At 47.1% G+C, this 20174-nt stretch overlaps 4 protein-coding genes, 2 long non-coding RNA genes and 5 other non-coding genes across 16 annotated transcripts in view; 2 read left to right on the top strand and 9 right to left on the bottom strand.

The window, feature by feature from the left end:
* Positions 1-8765, bottom strand: ocm (over compensating males). 2 transcript variants are annotated; one of them, XM_070213248.1, is made up of 6 exons: positions 8629-8765; positions 5817-7161; positions 4781-5753; positions 4550-4716; positions 612-4483; positions 1-544 (listed from the first exon to the last, which is right to left on the bottom strand). In XM_070213248.1, exons 2-6 carry the CDS (start codon positions 7158-7160, stop codon positions 412-414), a joined length of 6489 nt encoding a protein of 2162 aa, XP_070069349.1. In that variant the 5' UTR covers position 7161; positions 8629-8765; the 3' UTR covers positions 1-411. The 2 variants fall into 2 exon arrangements, with proteins under 2 accessions (XP_070069349.1, XP_017005565.2); XM_017150076.3 differs by lacking the exon at positions 8629-8765 and adding an exon at positions 7511-7864.
* LOC138912431 (uncharacterized) lies at positions 8747-15766 on the top strand. The gene is made up of 3 exons (XR_011417976.1): positions 8747-8871; positions 8938-9344; positions 15630-15766. It is a non-coding gene; the product is annotated as an uncharacterized lncRNA (long non-coding RNA).
* LOC138912430 (uncharacterized) lies at positions 9205-10815 on the bottom strand. Its single transcript, XR_011417975.1, has 6 exons — positions 10556-10815; positions 10319-10368; positions 10079-10132; positions 9839-9894; positions 9503-9533; positions 9205-9312 (listed from the first exon to the last, which is right to left on the bottom strand). It is a non-coding gene; the product is annotated as an uncharacterized lncRNA (long non-coding RNA).
* Positions 9958-10045, bottom strand: LOC123002750 (small nucleolar RNA Me28S-Gm1083). Its single transcript, XR_006412282.1, has one exon. It is a non-coding gene; the product is annotated as a small nucleolar RNA Me28S-Gm1083 (small nucleolar RNA).
* On the bottom strand, positions 10198-10286 carry LOC123002749 (small nucleolar RNA Me28S-Gm1083). The gene has a single exon (XR_006412281.1). It is a non-coding gene; the product is annotated as a small nucleolar RNA Me28S-Gm1083 (small nucleolar RNA).
* LOC123002747 (small nucleolar RNA Me28S-Gm1083) lies at positions 10433-10521 on the bottom strand. Its single transcript, XR_006412279.1, has one exon. It is a non-coding gene; the product is annotated as a small nucleolar RNA Me28S-Gm1083 (small nucleolar RNA).
* LOC123002748 (small nucleolar RNA Me28S-Gm1083) lies at positions 10681-10769 on the bottom strand. The gene has a single exon (XR_006412280.1). It is a non-coding gene; the product is annotated as a small nucleolar RNA Me28S-Gm1083 (small nucleolar RNA).
* On the bottom strand, positions 10897-13376 carry Nop60B (dyskerin pseudouridine synthase 1 Nop60B). The gene is made up of 6 exons (XM_017150114.3): positions 13223-13376; positions 12793-13161; positions 12454-12705; positions 11990-12264; positions 11354-11767; positions 10897-11290 (listed from the first exon to the last, which is right to left on the bottom strand). Exons 1-6 carry the CDS (start codon positions 13233-13235, stop codon positions 11078-11080), a joined length of 1536 nt encoding a protein of 511 aa, XP_017005603.1. The 5' UTR covers positions 13236-13376; the 3' UTR covers positions 10897-11077.
* LOC123002746 (small nucleolar RNA snoR639/H1) lies at positions 11823-11962 on the bottom strand. Its single transcript, XR_006412278.1, has one exon. It is a non-coding gene; the product is annotated as a small nucleolar RNA snoR639/H1 (small nucleolar RNA).
* Positions 13891-14562, top strand: mRpS17 (mitochondrial ribosomal protein S17). The gene is made up of 2 exons (XM_017150064.3): positions 13891-14073; positions 14133-14562. Exons 1-2 carry the CDS (start codon positions 13966-13968, stop codon positions 14490-14492), a joined length of 468 nt encoding a protein of 155 aa, XP_017005553.1. The 5' UTR covers positions 13891-13965; the 3' UTR covers positions 14493-14562.
* Positions 15332-20174, bottom strand: part of LOC108063119 (myelin regulatory factor) — a 13074-nt gene continuing 8231 nt past the window's right edge. For 3 of the 5 annotated variants that reach the window (XM_070213249.1, XM_070213250.1, XM_070213251.1), the window contains 6 exons: positions 19204-19843; positions 18872-19140; positions 17046-18174; positions 16475-16980; positions 15742-15961; positions 15332-15688 (listed from right to left, as the gene is read on the bottom strand). In XM_070213249.1, coding sequence (XP_070069350.1) covers positions 15602-15688; positions 15742-15961; positions 16475-16980; positions 17046-18174; positions 18872-19140; positions 19204-19843 — 2851 coding nt within the window. In that variant the 3' untranslated portion in view covers positions 15332-15601. The remainder of the gene's footprint in view (positions 15689-15741; positions 15962-16474; positions 16981-17045; positions 18175-18871; positions 19141-19203; positions 19844-20174) is intronic. The other 2 variants (XM_017150096.3, XM_017150097.3) reach the window with 1 other exon arrangement.

The raw sequence follows: 20174 nt of genomic DNA on the forward strand, positions 1-20174 counted from the left end.
TTTTAAAAATATTTTATTTTAAGGTACTAACTTCAGAACTTGTGCTGCACAATAATCAAACGTTTGAAATAAGAAAATTAGAAAACCTTTCCAACTAAACAATGCGATTACATTATTTATAACTGCTGCTACTATCGTGGATTAATTATGATACACAATATAATAGTTTAATCAATCCGCAATTTTTTGCACTGACTTTAAGGTCATTGCTAATACGTTATCGTAATATTAAAAAAATAATTATAATAATCGAAACTCAATAAGAACATTAGATGGTGATAATCTAGAACTATAACTAAGCTGTTTACATATTTAATATGTATCCGAAAAACGGGAGTGTACATGAGAGTAGGGTTACTTGGTAAATTAAACATAATCCGAATGTGATGGCCAAACAAATGGGGAAACGCCTTAATCCTCGATTACGATGGCTGCCGGTGACTGTTGAGGCTTAGATGGCACCTGGTTGTTGGTCTGCTCCAAGGCCTGAAACTTCCACTGTGCCGGCAAAAACTGCTTGAACGCAGGATTCTTTGCCACGTGGCTGCAATAGATGGGTTACAAATAAATTAGTAACAGATAATCCGGAATGAGATTCCAAACAAACTCACCGACTGAGAAAACTGGCGGCTGCACCGACAGTTTTGAAGCGGAAAACTCCCTGATCGGGTACCTTGACGTAAAAGTCGGAGCCGTGAATTTTGACGCGGAAGCGCGGCAAACCTTTGGCGCCCAGGATTCCGTAGCAGGGTTTTAAGCTGCATCCCTGCTGATCAGCTGAAGCTACGTTGTTGGGTTTTTGTGCAGCAGGTGCAACTGTTAAAGGAGGCTTGGCCACCACCTTGGCGGGCAGAGATTGTCGTGAGGGCAGGTGTTCCACCGGCGCAGTCAGCGGTTTCAGGGGCAGCGACATGCGGGCTGAGGGCTCAGCCTGCACAGGCAACTTGGAGATGCCCACTGGCGATGGCTTATCACTGGCAATCGTAGACTTGGCTGGCAGGGATTGACGTGGCGTTGCGGTTACCGTCGGTTTAGCATTTCCCGGCATGGATTGCCTGCCGGTAGCATTGGGAGTTGCTTTGGGATACAACCGCACCACACTGCTTTGTCCAGGAACTGCGGGTCGCACGGCTGGAATGCCTTTGTTAAGGGGCAACGCCACTGGACTGATGACGGCTCGGGCCAGAGGAAGTTTTCCCGGTGCCGGTAGAGCTTTAGCTGCTTGCTTAGCTATCCCGGCTCCGATTTTCACCGGTAGTCGCTTGTTAACCATGTGGAAGGACTCGCTCGGCAGCTTCTTGTCCTTGCTGTCCAGCTTGGTGATTGTTATGCCGCCCGGGGTCACAGTATTCCCACTGCTCAGCAGCTCCTGCAGCGACTCGTTGATCCTGTTGTGCATTGTCTTGCCTGTGGGAACAGAAGAACTGGAGGCGGGGGCGGAGGAGACGGTCTCTGGAACACTCAACGACGTGGTCACCTGCACCTGGGGCGTCAAGTATTGCGTGGTGGGCGCCAGCTCGCCATTCTTGGCCGGCACATTCGCAATGAACGGCATGAAGCCACCAGTTAGGCTGCAAGTGGTAACATCTTTGGGCGGCCGCGGTGGTGGAGCTACCGAATCCGCGGCAGTTATCTGCAGAGCACCGCTGGCGGGCATTGTCTGGATGGTGAAGCTCGTGCGCTGCGGTTCCTGCTTGATTTCTCTCACCGGCTGATGCTCCTCCTGCTCGTCGATCACTAGTTGTTGATCATCCTCCTCATCACTATCAATGATCACCACCGGCGGAACTGTCTCCTCATTCCTCTCCAGCTCCACAGACAACTGCGAGGGGATTTTCACCACATTAAGAGCAGTTTGTTCCGTAGAATTATTCTGTTGCGCTGCCAGCTTCGCCGTGGACTCCATGTCGATCTCAAAATGCACCTGCCCGTTGACGTGCAGCACCCAGAAGGCCATGCTGCGCCGATGGCGATGGACGGGAATGGAGTGCTCCCGCTGGTAAACCTCGCGCAGCATCATCTTCCTGTCGACGCTCTGCAGCAGCACGAGCACTGGTGGCGGCATGTCCAGATTCAGAGGGCCAAAGTAGATCTTCTTCTTTGACGAGGGCGTAACAAAGGCATCGTACGGAGCGGCGGGAAAGAACTGAAGCTTCACCACCTTCTGCGTCTCCTCGGCCACCTTCATCACGCTGTAAATCCTGGTCAGCGAGATCATGTCGCCGAAGGCGGGCACAAAGATGTGCGAAAAGTCATCGAAAATGTCGAGCACCACCCAGCGGTGGTCGGTCTTGAGCTGCTCGGGTATTTGCAGCTCATCCACATCGTTGTGGTTGACCTTTCTGAACTCGATGTTGCTGCGGATTCCAGCTGCACCGCTTTTGCCCTTAACACCAGGTGATGCTAGTTTGGCAGGAGCAAGGGGAACAGCGGGTGAAGGAGTTGCAGGGGCAACAGGAGCAGGTTTAACCACCTTTGCGGAGGATGGCGTACTGGAGGATGGGGCTTCTTGGCTCTGCGGTTTCTTCTGACGCTGTTTTAGCAGCGAGTTTGGCGGCGGAACATCCGCTACCACCTGGCTGTTTGGCACTTCGGAGGGTGTGGAGCCTCCAGCACTCTGCAGCTTCTTCTGATGCTCCCGAATGCGCTGCTTCACCAGCAGCGAGCACAGCACATTGATCTTCTTCGTGAGCAACGGATGCGTCTGCGGCGTGGGCTTTGTGCAGGCATTGCCCTCCATGTGTCGCAGGAATCCTTTGACAAGCCAAAAGCTCTGCCTGCCCTGCATAACCACCGCCAGGCGATTAGTGTTTTCATTGCGCGTGGAATTCATCAGCATTCGAGCCATTAAAGGGAGGGCCTGGGGATCGGGCGCAAACTTGGTGTTCACCACTCCAATTGCCCCACACACCGAGGGCATTTGGTTGGATGTGGTGGCCGCCAGGAAGCTGTGCGACTTCATCTGGACGTCCCAAATGAACACGAAGCCGGATTCGAAGGCAGCCAGAAAGTTGGTCCACTTGATGATGCACAGAATCTCCTCGTTGGGGGCCGGAATTATCTTGCTCTCGCGCTGCAGCGCCAGATCAATGTCCTGCATCTTCTTGCTAACCAGAGTGTTCATGTTCTTGACCACCTCGTTGTAGAACGAGCGGAAGTTGGGGGAGTCAGTCTCGGTCGAATTGTTATCTGTTCCAGTGGAGGAAGCAGCTGCAGCCATTCCAGAGGCTAGAGCATCCACGGAAGCGGCATTGAGGGAATAGCAGGCGGCGATGCGGGGCACTTGAATGTCCAACTTGTGGCTTTCCTCTGGCGGCGAAGGCGCAGGCTCTTGCTCTAGTTTCAAGCGCTTGCCTGGACCTGCCTCCTTTGTGGGAGTAGCACTCCTCTTCTGACGGCTGCTGGCCTCGCTTCCATCGGTGGAATCATCGCGCAACTCGATGACCGGGGCCTTCGCCGCCCTTTTGGTCAGCTCTCGCTTGCGCTGCCGATCGAGTTCCTTGCGATAATAGATAATGGCACCCTGAATGCGACTCTTGAGCAGCTCCTCCGTTTCCGGAGTCTCCTGACGGACCGCATGGTTACGCACGCGTTCCGCCCTCCGCTTGTTCAGCCGCTGGTAGGAGTTCTTCGGCACGGAAATGGCACGTCGGCAGATGTGAGGGCGAGAACGAAAGTAGCTGAAGATCGTATCCAACTCAATGGACCTCTGGAGCGGAGACTCATCATCGAATAGGGAATCGGCTGCTTTCGGCTCTTCCTTAGATTCAGTCTTGGCTGGAATAGTCTCCTCCGGCTCCTTAATCTTTGGCTTTTGATCTTCTTCGATTGGTTTTTCCTCCACCTTAAGCTTAGCTTTCTTCTCCCTTCCCCTCTTCTTCGTTGTGATCTCCTCCGGCGGTCGCTCGAAACTGTAGTGCGCTCGGGTAGCAAGTTCCGGATTGAAGTGGGTCACTGGGGCATTCCACTGCTCCTTCTCGATGACCACTGGTTTGCCATCCGGGGAGTCACCGCCACAGAAGCACTTGTACAGCTGGTGGGTCATGCAGAAGGTGGCCAAGTTCTCAATGTCCGACAAGCGGCGCAGGCCCACAAAGCAATGCTTCAGCTGGGCCAGATCCGTGTCCTTCACCGAGCAGGGTTCGCTGAGAGCAGGAGCAGCGGCAGCGGCAGCAGCAGCAGCGGCCGCAGCAGCAGCCGCCGCGGCAGCCGCAGCAGCAGCGGCAATCTTCTTTTGCTTCTTCGACGTGGGCGAAACCACCTCTTTTTCCTCCTCCTCGTCGAACATGGTGTCGTCGAAGTCCTCGTATCGCTTGGGGGCCTTTGTGCAGCGTCGCTTCTTGTCGCCCTGCGACTCGTTGATCAGCAGCGTTTCGTTGTCGGTGAGCACCAAGGTGGAGGTGAAGTCCTTCTCCATTTTGGCCAGCCGCGCGGTGGCCTTGCGGCGCAAGTTGAAGGCGTCCTCGTTGGAAATTCCGCGGCCCTGTAAGGAAGAGAGAGTTATTAGTTATGATTTAGACATACAAAATGGTAATTAAGATAGACTCACATCTGCTGCCTCCACGCGCATCACACGACCCTGCTCGGCACCCAGGCAACGGCAATCCAGAACACACTCTGCCCTTCCGCAGTGATCCCTTACTGGCAATTCTGTACCTGATAAGCTGGCACACAGGCAGCCCAACTGGCAGTGATCCTTGGCGCAGGGCTTATTAGCTAGAGAAGCGAAATAATTATTAATCTATTTATTACTAAACAGGTAATAGGTATACCAACTCACCATCTGCATTTCTGGCTGCCGCATCAATGATGGTGGCATTCAAACGCCTGAGTTCATTGGCCAGGCGCTTCTGCTTGTTCGGCAGTCGCTTTGCCTTGCCTCCAGTTTTATCCGCATCCCTGCCAGACTCCTCCTTCGCGGGACTTACTTCCTCAGACTTGGCCGACGAAGAACCATTACCAATCGCATCGGGATCCTCGCTTATGAAACTATTCTCGCTGCAACTGATGGCCACAGTGTTGATCATGTCATTGATCATGTCTGCGCAGGCCAGAGTCTCTTCATCCGGCTGCGCAGGCAGCTTCTCCCGGAAGACGAACTCCTGCAGCTTCTCGGGCTCCTCGTTGAAGCTCGCGTCCAGGAGCTCGGATCGATCGACTACGCGCCGCACGAGTATGTGATTGCGATCGTTGAGGTAGGGAACCACGAAGGTGAAGCTCTTGCGGCGACCCGCGGGCGTTTGGGCAGCCTGCTCCTCGGCATCCTTCATGCAAGCGGGCGGCGCCTGCAGCGTGGACACACTGAACTCGGCCCATTCGCGTGTAATGTCGTGATGCGGCAGAATGTGCTGCAGATACCGCTTGGCAATCTCGTCCAGAGGTCTCCCCAGTTGAGGCATCACATCCAGCTGCACATTCGGCATGCTGACAACGGCCATGCTGCCGCCGGCGAGGAGCAAAGCGGCTGTATCATCGTCCAGAGGCCTCTGGAACGGCTTCATGGACAGCGGGCAGGGGCGGAAGATGGCGGGCAGGGGATATTGGTTGAGGATCTTGGGGTTCCTCGGCGGGCACACTCGTGTGGGAATCACCTTTAGCTCCCGGCAGATGCGGGCATCCAAGCACTGGCTGCTGCAACGCAGTTCGTTCTCCTCCTTTTGCGTTAGCCTGCTCAAGTAGGGGCTTTTCTCGCGCTTCAAGTTGTTGCCCTGGGCGCCCGGCAGACGCACCATCTCCCCGTCCACCTGGATTACCTGGAAAATAAGGAGATTATTAATAAAATTTCAAGTTAAATTCTTTTTTCGTATTTTACCCACCTGATAGTAGTAGTTGGAGTTCTCGGTGGCCACATAACTGGCTGCCTGCCAGCCCTGTCGGGTGAAGGGCATCTGGGAGTCGGGGGCCTGGAGCGTCTGCATGGCGCTGATCTTCACCTTCCGCTGGCGCTGCTTGCGCTGCAACTCCCTGTACACATTCGCCTCGTTGTTGATGATACCCATCTTGTGGTTCTTGCAGCGCTGCAGATACTGACGCCTCTCCGCCACCGTTCGCAGTCGCTGCAGTGCCTCCGGCACGGCTGGCATGTCCATCGGCGGCGGCATGCTGTGCGAGGTGACCTGACCATCGTGTCCCATCGGCTCGAGCAGCTTATCCTTGTCGTCCTGCCGCGAATCCGAGTCATTGATGTGGTGCTCGCGCATGTAGGCATCCAGCGATTCGCTGACAAAGGCGGAGTTGCCTTCGGTGGTCTTGCAGTTGACCGGGACCAGTGGCGTGAGCAGCATGCCCGGCTGGTGGACACTCTCGTCGAAGCCCACAAAGTCCTCGCTGCCCTCGTCCTCGGAGGCGCAGAATGGAGCCACGCTGGCTTCCGTTGGCATGTTGTCCTCGCGCGCAAAGTTCTTTACGCGCACCTTGCTGATGAGCATGTCCAGAAACTTGCTGCCGCCGGCCTTCTCCGACTTGTCCGTCTTCTCGGCACTGGAGAAGGCGCTCGACTGGCCGCTCTGCTCCTTGCTGGGAGTGGCTGGTGTGGGGGCATCCTCTGAGGCGTCTGCTTGCGCCGGCGACTTTGTGGGCGTTCTTTCGGCTGCCTCCTTGGAGGGAGTGATCTCCGAATCCAGTTGATCTTCATTAGCGGTCTCTTCCAGAGTCTCTGGGTGATTTTTAGGCTTCTTGGCTGGCACCTCCCCACCGGGAGTGGTGTCCTCTATGAGGGACAGGCTCCTCTTGCCCGTCTTGAGCAGCTCCAGTTGCTGCTTCATCTGCTTGGACACCTCCTCGGCAGCCAGGGGCTCGGCCACGCTGTACACCTCCGTCTCCTCGTACTCCTCGATCCTGCCCATCTTCCTGTAGTGACCCACTATGTTTCTCGACCACTGACGCACGTTCTGCAGGCGACGCTTGATCATCCGCTTGAGCCGCGGATCGAAGAGCAGGATGCGGACTCGTCGCACGATGCGGACACGATGGCTGCGTCGCCGGCGCCAGGCATAATTCCGGATGACGCAGCGAGGATTCAGGGCGTAGATTATAAACCGCTTGACATTCCACCAGTTGCGGTGCAGAAACTCGTCGGACACGGGATATTTGAGCTTCAGGTGGCGGTATTTGATCAGTTCTTTGCCTTTCAGTATGATTGGCGGCAGTTCGTAAGTCATGCTAATGGGGGATAACGAGGAAAAATCATTATTACGCATTGGAAAAACTTTAACCTCAAAAATAGGGATGACAGTTTTGAATATTTTGCGGCATTGGCAACACTGGTCGGTGAATGTACTGATCTGATCAGTCTTTACAGCAATACGATTGATATTGAAAATATGTAATAGATTTTTGCGAAAAGGACTGCAGTTTTTGGTTATTTAATACTTGTATTAAATGCCTACAAGTTGTGAGCCACACTGCTGAGAAAAAAACAGCAGATACACACAAGGGTCAAACAGTGAGCCACATTTTATAGGCTTTTAATAATAGTTAAATGATAATAAATAATAAATGTTTTACGCACTTTTGGCAAACAGACTCAGTATCACAGAAACGGTGAATTCACGAATGTTGTTGTTGTTGCCTCAGCGCCTTTTGCCGCACCCCCACACGAACAACAAAAACACGCGATGCGAAGAGCACAATCAAAACATTTCGAGACTTTTATTTCCTTTCTCGCACTAAATGCCGACTACGAGCGTTGGCCAAAACGCATTGTTGTTTAGCTTGGCAATTGTTCGGGCCACAAATTGCACTTTTATTTGGCAGTGGAAATAGAAACACAGACTGCACTGCGATCAGATCACAAAATAATCCAGATTCCGACTCAGCGTCACCGCCACATGCGTGCTGCAAGTGTGCGTGTGTGTGTGAGCCCTGGCCGCTGACCACTTTCAGGCATTTCCCAGGAACGTTGGAATGGGCTAGCGGCTGTTTGGTGTTGCTTCCGCGTGTGCGGGTGGGAGAGGGGGTGGCGCGGGGCTAGGGACACACGTGCGCCTTTCGATAACCGATAAGTGGGTTATGTAAATGGAAGGAAAAAGAGAAGGAAAGAGAACTTCGGGACGCGGAGAATGTCCTGGTTTTACCAACACTAAGGATCTGGTGGAAAAGGCTCTACCTGAACCGAAAATCGATCGTAGAAGCCTTGCAGACACGTGGTCATTATTTGATATTTACAAATGGAGATAATGAACATTATGATGAAGACTATTTTCTTCGAGACATGTCCAACACTAATATAAGGACTTTGCAATAATACAAGCCCAAAAAAAGAAGAAATTACCAAATCGATAAAATTGGACTCATTTTCCCACATTTATGACCACTAATAATAACCTTTTCTACCTCTATGCTCATAATTGACCGTACAAAATATACTAAATTTGGTATGTTTTTCCTCAACTTAAGTGCAATTCATTATATTTTCCCTTAGTAAAAATAATTTTAAAGCCAGTCTTTTGTTCTTGCGGAAAACTAATCAATAACCTCAAAATGAAAATCCAACATGGCGTCGCAATGGATACATACACAAGCGATCGCATGCGTCACTTGAAAGCACCCTCTACGCTCCGGCCCAAAATTCCCATGCCGGCAATGTCCTTTTGCGCCGCAGTTTAACCACAATTGAGGAGTACTCACCTGCAATAGAATGAGTAATAACAGCCTGGTAGTTGGTCGGCACTTGCAAGTCCGCAGACGCGTCGCAATTATCCAAAATAATTTTTACAATTAACCCACAGCTCTGGTTGACGACGCGTCGAAAAAAAGCATAGCCGAATACATACACAAATAGTGACAGACAAACACACTGCGATAAATCAAACATGGCGTCCGATAGGCAGCGCGCCAAGGGATGATGGAATGGAACGCAGGGCTGATTAGGTAGAGAAAAACCCCATGCTGATATTTTGTGGTCATAGAAAACGTGTTTTGTTTTCTTTGGCACAGCTCAAATACAAGCAAAGATAGCGAGTACGTTATTGAGGATCAATAATGGACTCTTTTCGGCGCGCACACATGGTAGCATTAAAAGTTTTCAAGCCAACGGTCGCATCGCATTTCTTTCGCGCTCTTTTTGCACCCCTGGCAACTGATTCCCGCCCAAGCAGGCTGGTCCAAAATTTCAGCTGCATTTTAGGTTATAAACACGCATGACCTAATCCCATCAAATAAATGTCACGTGTATTTTTGTTTACTTTTATTTTTGTTTTAAAGGAAAGTGTAAATCGAATAGTGTTTTGGGCAGTACTGTACCTGGAAAAAAGTGAACGATAAATTGCGACATGAAATGAAAACCACATCTGTGGAGGAAGACGTCAGCAACTGCAAAGGAAGAAAAACCTTAATTAGAATTGGTAAGCGAAAAAAACGCATTTAGTTTCTTGTGAAAATGTTCAGTAGGACCTATTGGAGTAGGATTTGTTGCGGTTAATGTGAAAATCATGCCACATAATTCAGTTAGTTCTTTTCATCATTTTCAATAGAAACTTTCAAAAAGAGCTTTTATATTTACCTTGGAAAAAATAACAACATGCTTTGCGGAACTGAAAAAGCAAAGGAAAGGTAATTGTTAGGCAGGGGTTGCATTTGTTTTAGGCAAAAACTATTATTTATTGTGGAAACTGTCAGTAGGACCTATTGGAGTAGGATTTGTTGCGGTTAATGTGAAAATCATGCCACATAATTCAGCTTTTTCTTTTCATCATGTTTTTAAGATTGAATGTTAAGTGTTTTGAATAGAATTAATTAATCATTTAAAGCAAATAATGTTAAGTCAGACTTAAGTGAACGTAAATTTTAAAGTCAGAACGAAAGTTAACTCAAGAGAAAACACTAGTTCAATATTTACCTTTGGAAAAGAACTGGGAATCCCTATTGAAGAAATCAATCATGTGTTTAGGCAATCTGAAAAATGATAGAGAAATATGTTTAGAAAAAGCGCAAAAGGTTTTGGTTCGTTTTTAATTTTGATGAATTTCAGTAAGACCAATCTCGCATTCAACAGGAGAAGTTTCAATTTCAGATAGGGGCGAAAGTTAATGCTCATCATTTAAAAAGGTATGGCATTTATTTTTCGATCTATTTTTACCTTTTTTTTGCTAAGAATTGGCATCCAGATTAATTGCATCACTTGGTCACCAATCTGTAAAATTAGAAGAAAAATCTATTAAGTATGGTACCAAAGAATTATTTCTTGTTTTTATAATGGCATTTGTTTCAGTAAGACCAATCTCGCATTCAACATGAGAAGTTTCAATTTCAGATAGGGGCGAAAGTTAATGCTCATCATAAGAAAAATACGGAATAAAAAATACAAATACTATCTTACCTTAATTCGCTAGTTCACGCAAGTAAGTTTATTGTTTCCATTCAGTCAAGCTGTAAATATTAAGGAAATTTTAATTAGTAAGGTACAAAATAGCAACAAGTGCATATAGTTTTCTTTATTTTTTCAGTAAGACCAATCTCGCATTCAACAAGAGAAGTTTCAATTTCAGATAGGGGCGAAAGTTAATGCTCATCAGAAGAAATTTTACTGAAAAAATATACTCAAATGGAAACTCACCTTGTGTTCATTTTCTTCTCCCCTCGTCTGTAGAATTTTCACAAGCTACAAAAAATAATGCAAATTAATATCAAAGTTTAGTGAAGGTTACAAAAGTTATAAATAACTCAAATGATTTCGATTGCGTTATATTTTCAGTAAGACCAATCTCGCATTCAACATAAGAAGTTTCATTTTTCAGCTAGGGGCGAAAGTTATTGCTCATCAGATAACGCAAACGAAATTAACACTTGAAGATATTTTTTAAAATGGTATTTTAAACTCACCTTGCATTTGCGTAGACCTGCCTTTCTAACTGTAAAGCTAATGAAAATGAAGACCTTGAAAAACTAACAAAAGACTTGTACAATAAAATATACAATTTATTGCATTGCGAATGTCACTTAAATGCATTAGTAATTTGTATGCACTTCTACACATATAAACACTCCTTAAACTTAACAGCTAGCAAATTTGTAGGTCTCTCTACGAAAAAAACGTAGAGTTCTCTTTAAAACCTAAACCTATAGAAACATTCGATTTCTATTCCTGAGCTTCATCTCTGTCCCTATCCTTATCCTTCTTCTTCTTCTTTTTCTTCTCCTTTTCTACTGGCTCTGCCTCCTCCTCGGCAGCTGGGGCCTCCTCATCATCGCCCTTGTGCTTCTTTTTCTTCTTCTTTTTGTCCTTGGAAGGAGTCTCCTCGGCGGCAGTGGTCGCCGCCGTTTCCTCAACGCTGGATGTGCTCAATTTGCGCTAAAGTAATAGTTTAAATCAGTAAACGAACATCGGAGGGAAATCTAGAGCTAGAAAACCTACCTTGCTGGGTTCGCTGGAGCCATTGGTGGGAGAAACCTCTTGGGGAGCTGCCGCTCCTGGCTTCTTGGCACTGTAGTCCACAAAACCAGTTAGCCACTCCTTCGGCGTGTTCTCATTGGGCCGACCAAACTTGTCCAGTTTGCCGGCGGCGATGAGAGCCTTCTTGGCCGACGCCTTGGGTCCCAATCCCCACTTGCGCGGATATGTGTCGCGCTCCATGATCACACGCTTGATCTTGGCAACCACACCATGGTCGCAGGACGACATGGTGGCTGTGGTCATGAGAGCGATGGCCAGGCAGATGGCCTCACCCTTGGTGGTGCAAATGACGATCTCCTGATCGATCTCAATGCCATCCTCGTAGCGCAGGACGCCGGGCAACATGATCTTGGCACCATAGCAAACGGCATTTACCTGGGGAAAATCGAATCAGTCAGTTGCCATCAAGATAGTATTAAGAAAGAGGGTTTGTCGACCGAATATTCTTTGTTGAGCACGCAGGAAAAGAGCGTTGCTCGACATACACACATCAGCGGCTTTGCTGTTCCCAATCATAGTCACAGGTGCCCGTGGGGATTGCAAGCACCTGCCGGCTTAATATCATGGGGTAGTCTCCGAATCAGTATCCCAACTCACCGAACTGTCCTTCATGATGATGCGCTTGTGGTTGACCAGCAGACCTTCCAGCGGCTTGATCACGCGTCGCAGCATTGACTCGTCCTTGTGGTTCTCGTACAGCCACATGGCGTCCAGAACATCGTGCATGGTCACCATGCCGTCGCGCTCCGACTGAATGCCCGAGCGGACGCGACGCAGCTCCAGCATCTGGCCACCGACGCCCAGGACGAGACCCAGATGGACGCACATGGTACGGATGTAGGAACCGGCCTCGCAACTAACCCAAAAAACACCTGAGCACGTGAGTAGGCATTGGCATTTGGAGGAGAGAAAAAGACGAGGTTTTAACATGTACAATGTGCATTTGCGTGGGTTGGCAAATACTGGCGTTTCACTGGCTTAAGCGGGCTGTGCATCCCCGCTGGACAAACGAATCCAGCAGCGACGCACCAGCTCTGGAGAAGATAAAAACGGGAACTCACCCATATTTCTGCTCTCATCGTAGTCCAACAGCTTGCTGTCGTAGACAGTACGCACTCGCAGCTGCCGCTTGACGGCGGAGATGAGGGGAGGTCGCTGGAAGAGGGCGCCGCGCAGCTTCTCCAGACCCTGACGCACCTTGGCCACCGACTCGACGGCTCCGTGGAGCTTGAAGATGGCCACGTACTCCTTGCCAGCGCTCTGCTGCGACTTGACCAGTCGGGTGGCCCTGTCGATGCAGACAATCAGGCAGCCTGTTCAAAAAAAAAAAAATCACACGCGGTCACACATTGAGGTTAGGTTTGGACGGCGGCGGGGGGAAACCACGCGTCTTCACTTACCCGTGACTTTGGGATCCAGTGTGCCCGAGTGGCCGGTCTTCTCCACCTTCAGGATCTTCTTGATCCAGGCCACCACCTCGTGGGAGCTGGGATTGGACGGCTTGTCCAGGTTGATGAAGCCCGTCTTCATGTACTCCTTGATGTCGCGGTTCAAAGGCGAGGATCCGTGGGCCAGGGGAGTGTAGTGGTTGGAGCGGATGTTCAGCTTGTCGAAGTTCTTCAGGAGCAGCGGCCATTGCGAGGTGTCCAGCTCGGCGATCTTGGAGGAGGGCTTGATCTGGAAGTTGCCCTGCTTCTGCAGCGTGCCAATGTCATCGCTGTCCACCGGCTCCTCCTTGATCTTCTTCTTTTTCTTCTCCTTGCGCACTTCTGCGGGCAGATAGTCATTTTATTTTGGAGTCCCATTTTAGTCATCACTTTTCCGACTTACCCACGTCGGCCATTTTATCTGCGTTTGTCTGGGAAAACTATTTGAAAGCGGAGAGGAACCTCCGCACGTGTTGCGCGCTGCGAGAAAATGGACGGGAAAACACGTGGAGCGCGCCGTCTATCGATACGCTTGGTGATGGCCCTCGATGGCTTAAACCGCGAGTTGCACTAAATGCAGCTATCGATATGTGCATAAAATTTGGTTCACTTTTTAGCGGCTTTCCTAATTTTATATACAAAACTGAATATTTAATAACCTGTGCTTTAAATAAAACTTAATTAATTTTTTTAAAAAATTATACTGCAATTTTTTTTAATATTTAATTTCAATAAAATAAAAATTTAAAACCAATAAACTACAATGTAGTAACAACTAAGTATATTCACACGTTGTTTTTTATTGTTAAATGAACTCTTGTAAAATAAATATTGTATTTACTTTGTTAATAAATTAAAATAAATGTAAAAGTATAGAAAATTAATTCATAGGTATCTTCTTCTAATCTAAATATTTGTTAAAATATAAGGAAAATAATCTTAAAAATTATCTTTAAAAAATTATAAAAAGTAAATTGTGCTAGGACTGAAAGAAATATTTATATATTTTACAAATGTGCATCCCTAGTATGACCATGCAACCAAAAACTCCTGTTGCTATCGATAGTTATTAGCTGTTATCACGACTGGTGGTTCGCAACCGGTTGTTTATTTTTATAGATTTTTAAATAAAAGTCCTGCAGGATCATGTCGAGACGAGGACTTCTGTTAATGGGTCAGTGCATGCCCTGCGTCAAGCAGAATGCCTCCAAGATCCGCATTCGCCGCATGGAAATGGACAAGAATCTGAATATGGTAAGCGAAACTTATGCGACTCTTTTTGCTGTAGAGATTCAACTTTGCTTTTTCCCCAGTATTTTAAAAAGGACGAGTTCTACTTCGCCCACGATCCCCAGAAGGTGTGCAAAACCGGGGATGTGGTCCTGATCCGGGAGCTCCCCGAGCGACTCACCCGCCTCATCACGCACAACGTGGAAAAGGTCGTCTATCCGCTGGGTGACATAACCGATCCCCTCACTGGAAAGAAGGTGGTCGTGGGCAAGTACCGCGAGGATATCGAGATGGCCAACCAGCTGTTCGGCAAGGCGGAGAAGGCCTTCGACTACGAGAAGGCTCCGCCACGAGGTCGCCTCGAGGGAACGAAGGACTTCACCCACGGAGAGACCTACATCAAGTACCACGAGGATGGCAAGGACCAGCCGTTCGCCGTATAGAAGACCATTGGTCGTTTATCTGTTAAGTTTCCCATTTGATTAATAGTAAAGTGCATTAATTCGTCATAGATACAGTACTGGTATTTCTTATTTTGACCCTAGGAAATTTACTAAATATTTAAATTCAGAGATTGACTGCATTTAAATATTTATTATTATAAATTCCAAATTTCCCATTAGTTTAAAAGGGGTTTATTTTAACCATATAATTGTTAGTTCTTAGACTTTTCAGAATACCATTTGCATTTCTCTTAGGTTTCCAATAGTTTGCTTTAAATTTTTTGAGATTAACGTTTTTTTAATCATTGAGCTAACTTTTTTTTAGTTTACATCAGGGACCGTAATCATTATAAGTAATATTTTAAAAATTACTTTGTAATGATTACTTATCGATTTTTAATTTTTTAAATCAAAACTAATAATTATTTTTGAGCAAAAAAAATAAAAATCACAAATAATCATTATTTTTGAGCAAAAAAAATAAAAATCACAAACAATCATTATTTTTGAGCAAAAAAAATAAAACTTAAAAATAATGATTGTTCGTGATTTTTATTTTTTTCGCTCAAAATAAAACTCACCAAGCAACAACTTTTAATCCTTTAAGGATATTGCCAATATTGTCATATGTCCTTATAAAGGGACCCTAGAGCAACAATTGACAACAACAACAACAACAACAAAACGTATTTTACCTGTGTTTGTTGCAATTATTTAATATAAGGTCAACTGTTACATACAGAGCAGCAGCAGCAGATATACACAATTACTAAAACAATGACTATAATACCATCCCGGTCCACTTTTCCCATAAACCACACATTGAAAGATAATTTTAAAAGATTTCTCTACATATTTTATTAAAATGGTCGATAATTGTTTTGCGTTTAGTAATGATTTGTTTTCTTTACGTATAAATGTATTCATTTCAACTTCCGCTCGCTGATCAACAGTTTTTTGTTTTGTTTCATTTTCGCATTTTCCTAATTTAAACGAGTTTTCCGGGTGCCAGGACGTATCCGCAACATTCAAACATGCAGTACACACACATAGCAATGCGCATATTTTTGGAGTTCAGATTTGATCCGTGCCATAAATTAAGCTGTAAACTAATCACAATCTCTTACGATCCTACAGTTGTACTGGAGTATGGGGTTCGCCAGGTGAGCGTTGTCGTCGCATAGTTTTTGCTGCAACTAAAAGAGTTGAGGAATCTCTGGAGGCGTTTGAATAGATCTGGAAAACCCACCTGCTCCAAGTCTTGGCTGGCGCGGAGCATAAAGTCCCGCAGGAAATAGCCGCGGGCGGGAAGATCCAAGGACAGACTCAGTTTGTTCATGCCCTGCTGCTTGAGGATCTTGACCCCGCTGGCGGATGGTGCCTCATCATCCTCGTTTAGCTGGGCGTTGGCACTGGGCTTGGCCTGATCCTCATCGGTGCAGATGGACCACTGCAGCGGCTTGTTGGAGCTGTCGATGGGATTATGATTATTCTATCTATATTTATACACTGAATAGCACGATTTTCTACTGTGATTTATAAAAAATTTAAACTTGGAAGCATATTTTAATATTGGATGACCAAATTATTAAAAAATAGAATTTAAAAAATTCGTAGTAAGTAATATCTTTGATAAATAGTATTGACTCAAGCAAAGCTCTACTTTAAAATATGAAAAAAAGGTTTATAATGCACTCATCACTTGGATATCATATTGATATAATGCAGTTTCTATTTTTTTTAAGTATACAGAAAAAAAAATGGTAATGGTCAATTTGATATTTTTTGAAGATAAAGTTATTCATATCATTTTGATATGAATAAAGATTATGTTAAACTTTTTTATATTATTATAAAATATCATGTTGATATGTTTGAATCTTAAATTTGATATAAACCATTTCGGCTTTTTATTGATATGAAATAAGGTAGAAATAACCCTATTTCACATCGGTTTTTTTTCTGTGTAATAACCAACGAACCTCAGGTGGAGCTCCAGGCTGCTGGCCTGCAGATAACGCGACACCGGGACCACATAGCTGACATTGAGGGAATAGCCCGAGGTGGGACAGAACTGCTCCACCTCGATGGTTTGATTGTACTGGGCGGCCAGCACGCAACTGGAGACGCTCCAGCAATCCAGCTGGAAGGGTGGCAGCACAGTCTCATCCGTCTTTGGAGCCTGATCCTGGGCAGAGGCGGCAGCCTTCACCAGGCGGTAGACGGGATCGTCCTTGGCTGCGACCAAAGCCTCCGTCTCTTGGGGAAACTTTTTGGCCAGGGCATCAGTGCTATGCGAGCTCTTGCCCAGCTGAGCCTCGAGGGAAGCCACCGTCTCATTGGCAGCAGGCTGAGCCTCTATAATGTCCGGGTCCTGATCCTGCTCCTCCGCCGACTGCAGATCGTCCTCCGCATGCTGCTCCTTCACATTGGCATCCACATTATCGGGCTGCGGCTGTGTCGCTGGCAACTCCTCGAAGCAAACGGACTGGGGAGGACATAACATAACATGACTTGGCCATTTGGTTGAGGATCACTTTAGTTTATCCTTACCTGGCAATTATCGCTGACCGACTCATCGCCATTGCACTCTGCCGGCTGTCCAACGAGCTCCGCCTTGAAGGTCTTCTGCCTGATCCAGTCCAGACTTCGCTGACTCGCCGACCGCCTCCCCAGATTGGATTCCCTTAGGCCCGGTCCCTGGTACTCGTACACCCCATAGACTCCTGTAATAGGATTATCCACGGACTCGTTGGTATTGCTCAGGTTCTGCAGGTCCAGGGCATCCGGATTGTCGCTGCTATTCCTCACCGGAAGAGCCGGTGGCGGCACATCGAGGGCCTGGGCCAGTGGACTCGGGGCGGACTCGGTGCTCACCTTGTTGGTGGTCAGTGCCTGATTGGCCGTGGGTGGCGATACCGTCTTGTAGACGTGGGTATAAACGGTGCCCGGATTGAATTTCCGAATGGGATGAGCGGCGACAGCTGGGGAATTGGAGTCATAGCCATCGGAGGCGGGACTGGCAATGGTCCCGACCACCACGATGTGCTCGTCCAGCTTTAGCTGCGACTGCTTCTGCTGGGCATCGATGTCAATGGAGTTGTTCTCAAAGTCCTGGGGCAAGGGAATGGCCTGGGGTGGCTTCTCCGTGGAGGCCACCGTGTCGTTGGGGGCGGCAGCGTTTGGAGAAGTAGATGACTTCGCGGGAACCACATGGACTGGCACGCCGGCTAGGTGCAACTTCTGACCGCCACTTTGACGCAGCACCTCCTGATTGGGAGGCCACTTGCCCTTCTTGCTGCTGATCGTCTTGTTGCTGAATCGCGGCGCCGTTGTCGTGATGACTCCGTGCTTGAGACTCTGCTGCTGCTGCTGTTGTTGCCCAGTGGATGCGGAAACCTGTGGCTTGGTCAGCACCGCCGCAAGGTCCTCCGCGTCCTCATCGGATGGCCGGAATCCCGGCGGACGGGCCGTGCTGGTGGGGTACATCCGACTTGGCCACGGTCCGTGCGTCTTGTTCTTGAAGAGTGTGTGCAGGTTGTGGAAGTAGTGCCGCTCCTCGTCGCTCAGGTGCGTCGTCCCCGTTTCCGGGCGGAAGAACCCGTTGTTGAAGATCTGGTAGCCGTCCATCTGCTGCTGCTTGTTGTGCTCCACGAAGTACAACGTGGATACCGCCGCCAGGCTTAAATGAAAGGGGAAGGAAAATATTAAATCTTCAATTATAATGTTTTATTAGGTTAGTGGATATAGTACTAAGAAATATTTTTATAATATTTATTAAATGAGTAATGATGGCCTTTGTAAGTGAAAAGTTAAGAAGAAAATTGTGAGGATCTGGGTAACATTACCATTATCCAAATTTAAAAATTTGATACAAATCTAAAATGAAAATAATATTAACAGAGAATTAAACAAAAACTTTTTGAGATATATCACTCTGAAAAGGGGGCTTTTGTAGGTTAAGTTTTTAGTCTAGCAGTGAAGATCAGGGTAATTTTATGTAAATTAATTTTTACTAATTTAAATAAAATGTTTAGGACGAAATAGTGAAGATCTGGGTAACATTACTACTACTATTATCAAAATTTAAAAATTTGATATATATCTAAAATGAAAATAATATCAACAAAGAATTAAACCATAACTTTCTAAGATATATCACTCTAAAGAGGGGGCTTTTGTAGGTTAAGTTCTTAGTCTAGCGGTGAAGATCTGGGTAATTTTATGTAAATTAATTTTTACTAGTTTTACCTATTTTTAGGCCTTTTAATGTTAATATAATATAATATAATAATTTAATAATAATATATTAATATAATATAATAATATTACTCTTAATAACACGTAGAGGGATACCATAAATAACCGAAACTACTCACCAGGCTGCCATTACAATGATCAGCAGGAAGATGACGATCTGCAGGGATCGACTGGAGCAGACCTCGTATCCGTCCCGCCGACTGCCGAAGGACTTGATGGCTCCTCGCTCGGGCAGGATGCAGCGCGGCTCCAGCAGATCCTTGGCACGCAGTTGTTGGCTGTTCTGGCCAATGTTGGCTCGTTCCAGATGCTCGATGCGCGACTCCAGCGAACCGGTCACCTTGCACAGCTCCTTGACGGCTCCGATGTTCTCCATCAGAATGCGATCCTTAAGAGATTAAAGGTTAGTAAGGGATTTCCTTAATAAATTAAAGATAAGAATATTTCACACCTTGTTGACCAGCAGGAAGTTCTCGATGACGTTTCCATTGGGCAGCACCACGCTGCCAGCCTCTTGGACTGCATCCGGAATGACCTCGCGCACCTCCTGGGCAATCACGCCGGTGTCCTCGATCTCCCGGGTGTCGCTCTCCCGCCGGAGACCCGAGTGCACGGCAAACTCGGGCATGTAGCGGTAGCGCACTATCCGGATCTTCTGGAGATTCCGTAGCTGCACGGATGTGTCCAGCTCGCCGATCTCCTGCTTGGCGCGACTGTCGCTCGGCTGGACAATGTGGCCGGACACCTTGAGGTTGCCATGGACCACCAGACTCTCGTCCGGGCGATCCGTGTTGATGCCCACGCGACCCGTGTGGAACACCGATTCCGGGGTGAGTCCGCGCTGCCAGCATAGATCCACATCGGACTCAAACTGACCCGGATTCGAGGCACGCACGATGATCTTCTCGCTGCCGTGACTCACCACCGGAAAGTTGCCCGAATGGGTGTGCACATGGAGGCCCACGACCAGCTGGAAGAATCGCTGCTCGGGATTGGGACGACCCTTCTTGCGCATGTTGTTGTTCGTCGTCTCCGAAAAGTGCAGGCGACCCACGGTGATCTTGCTGACGATGTGCTTCTGGAGATCGATGCTGTGGGAGGAAGGAGAGTTAGGATCTTCTTAAGAATGTACTTTTGATATAAATTAAAAATATTTGGATCATTTTCTAGAAGAGTGACATATCTCATGCTCTTTTGTATTAAAGATAGATTATTAAGAATCATTAAATGTCACTCTTCTTAGAAGACTCTTCCAGTAACTGAGCGATATGACGATTTTCTTGAAATTAAGATTTGACTCCTTACAAATAATTTTTTGTATTATATTCCGTTTAATGATAATTATGTTAATCTAAAATTTGTTTATACATAAACTCATTTACGTTTTTATCTTTCGTTTCTCAGTTTAGAAGTTCCTAATAA

The sequence above is a fragment of the Drosophila takahashii genome, chromosome 2R (assembly GCF_030179915.1).
Source record: "Drosophila takahashii strain IR98-3 E-12201 chromosome 2R, DtakHiC1v2, whole genome shotgun sequence".
Lineage (NCBI taxonomy): Eukaryota > Metazoa > Arthropoda > Insecta > Diptera > Drosophilidae > Drosophila > Drosophila takahashii.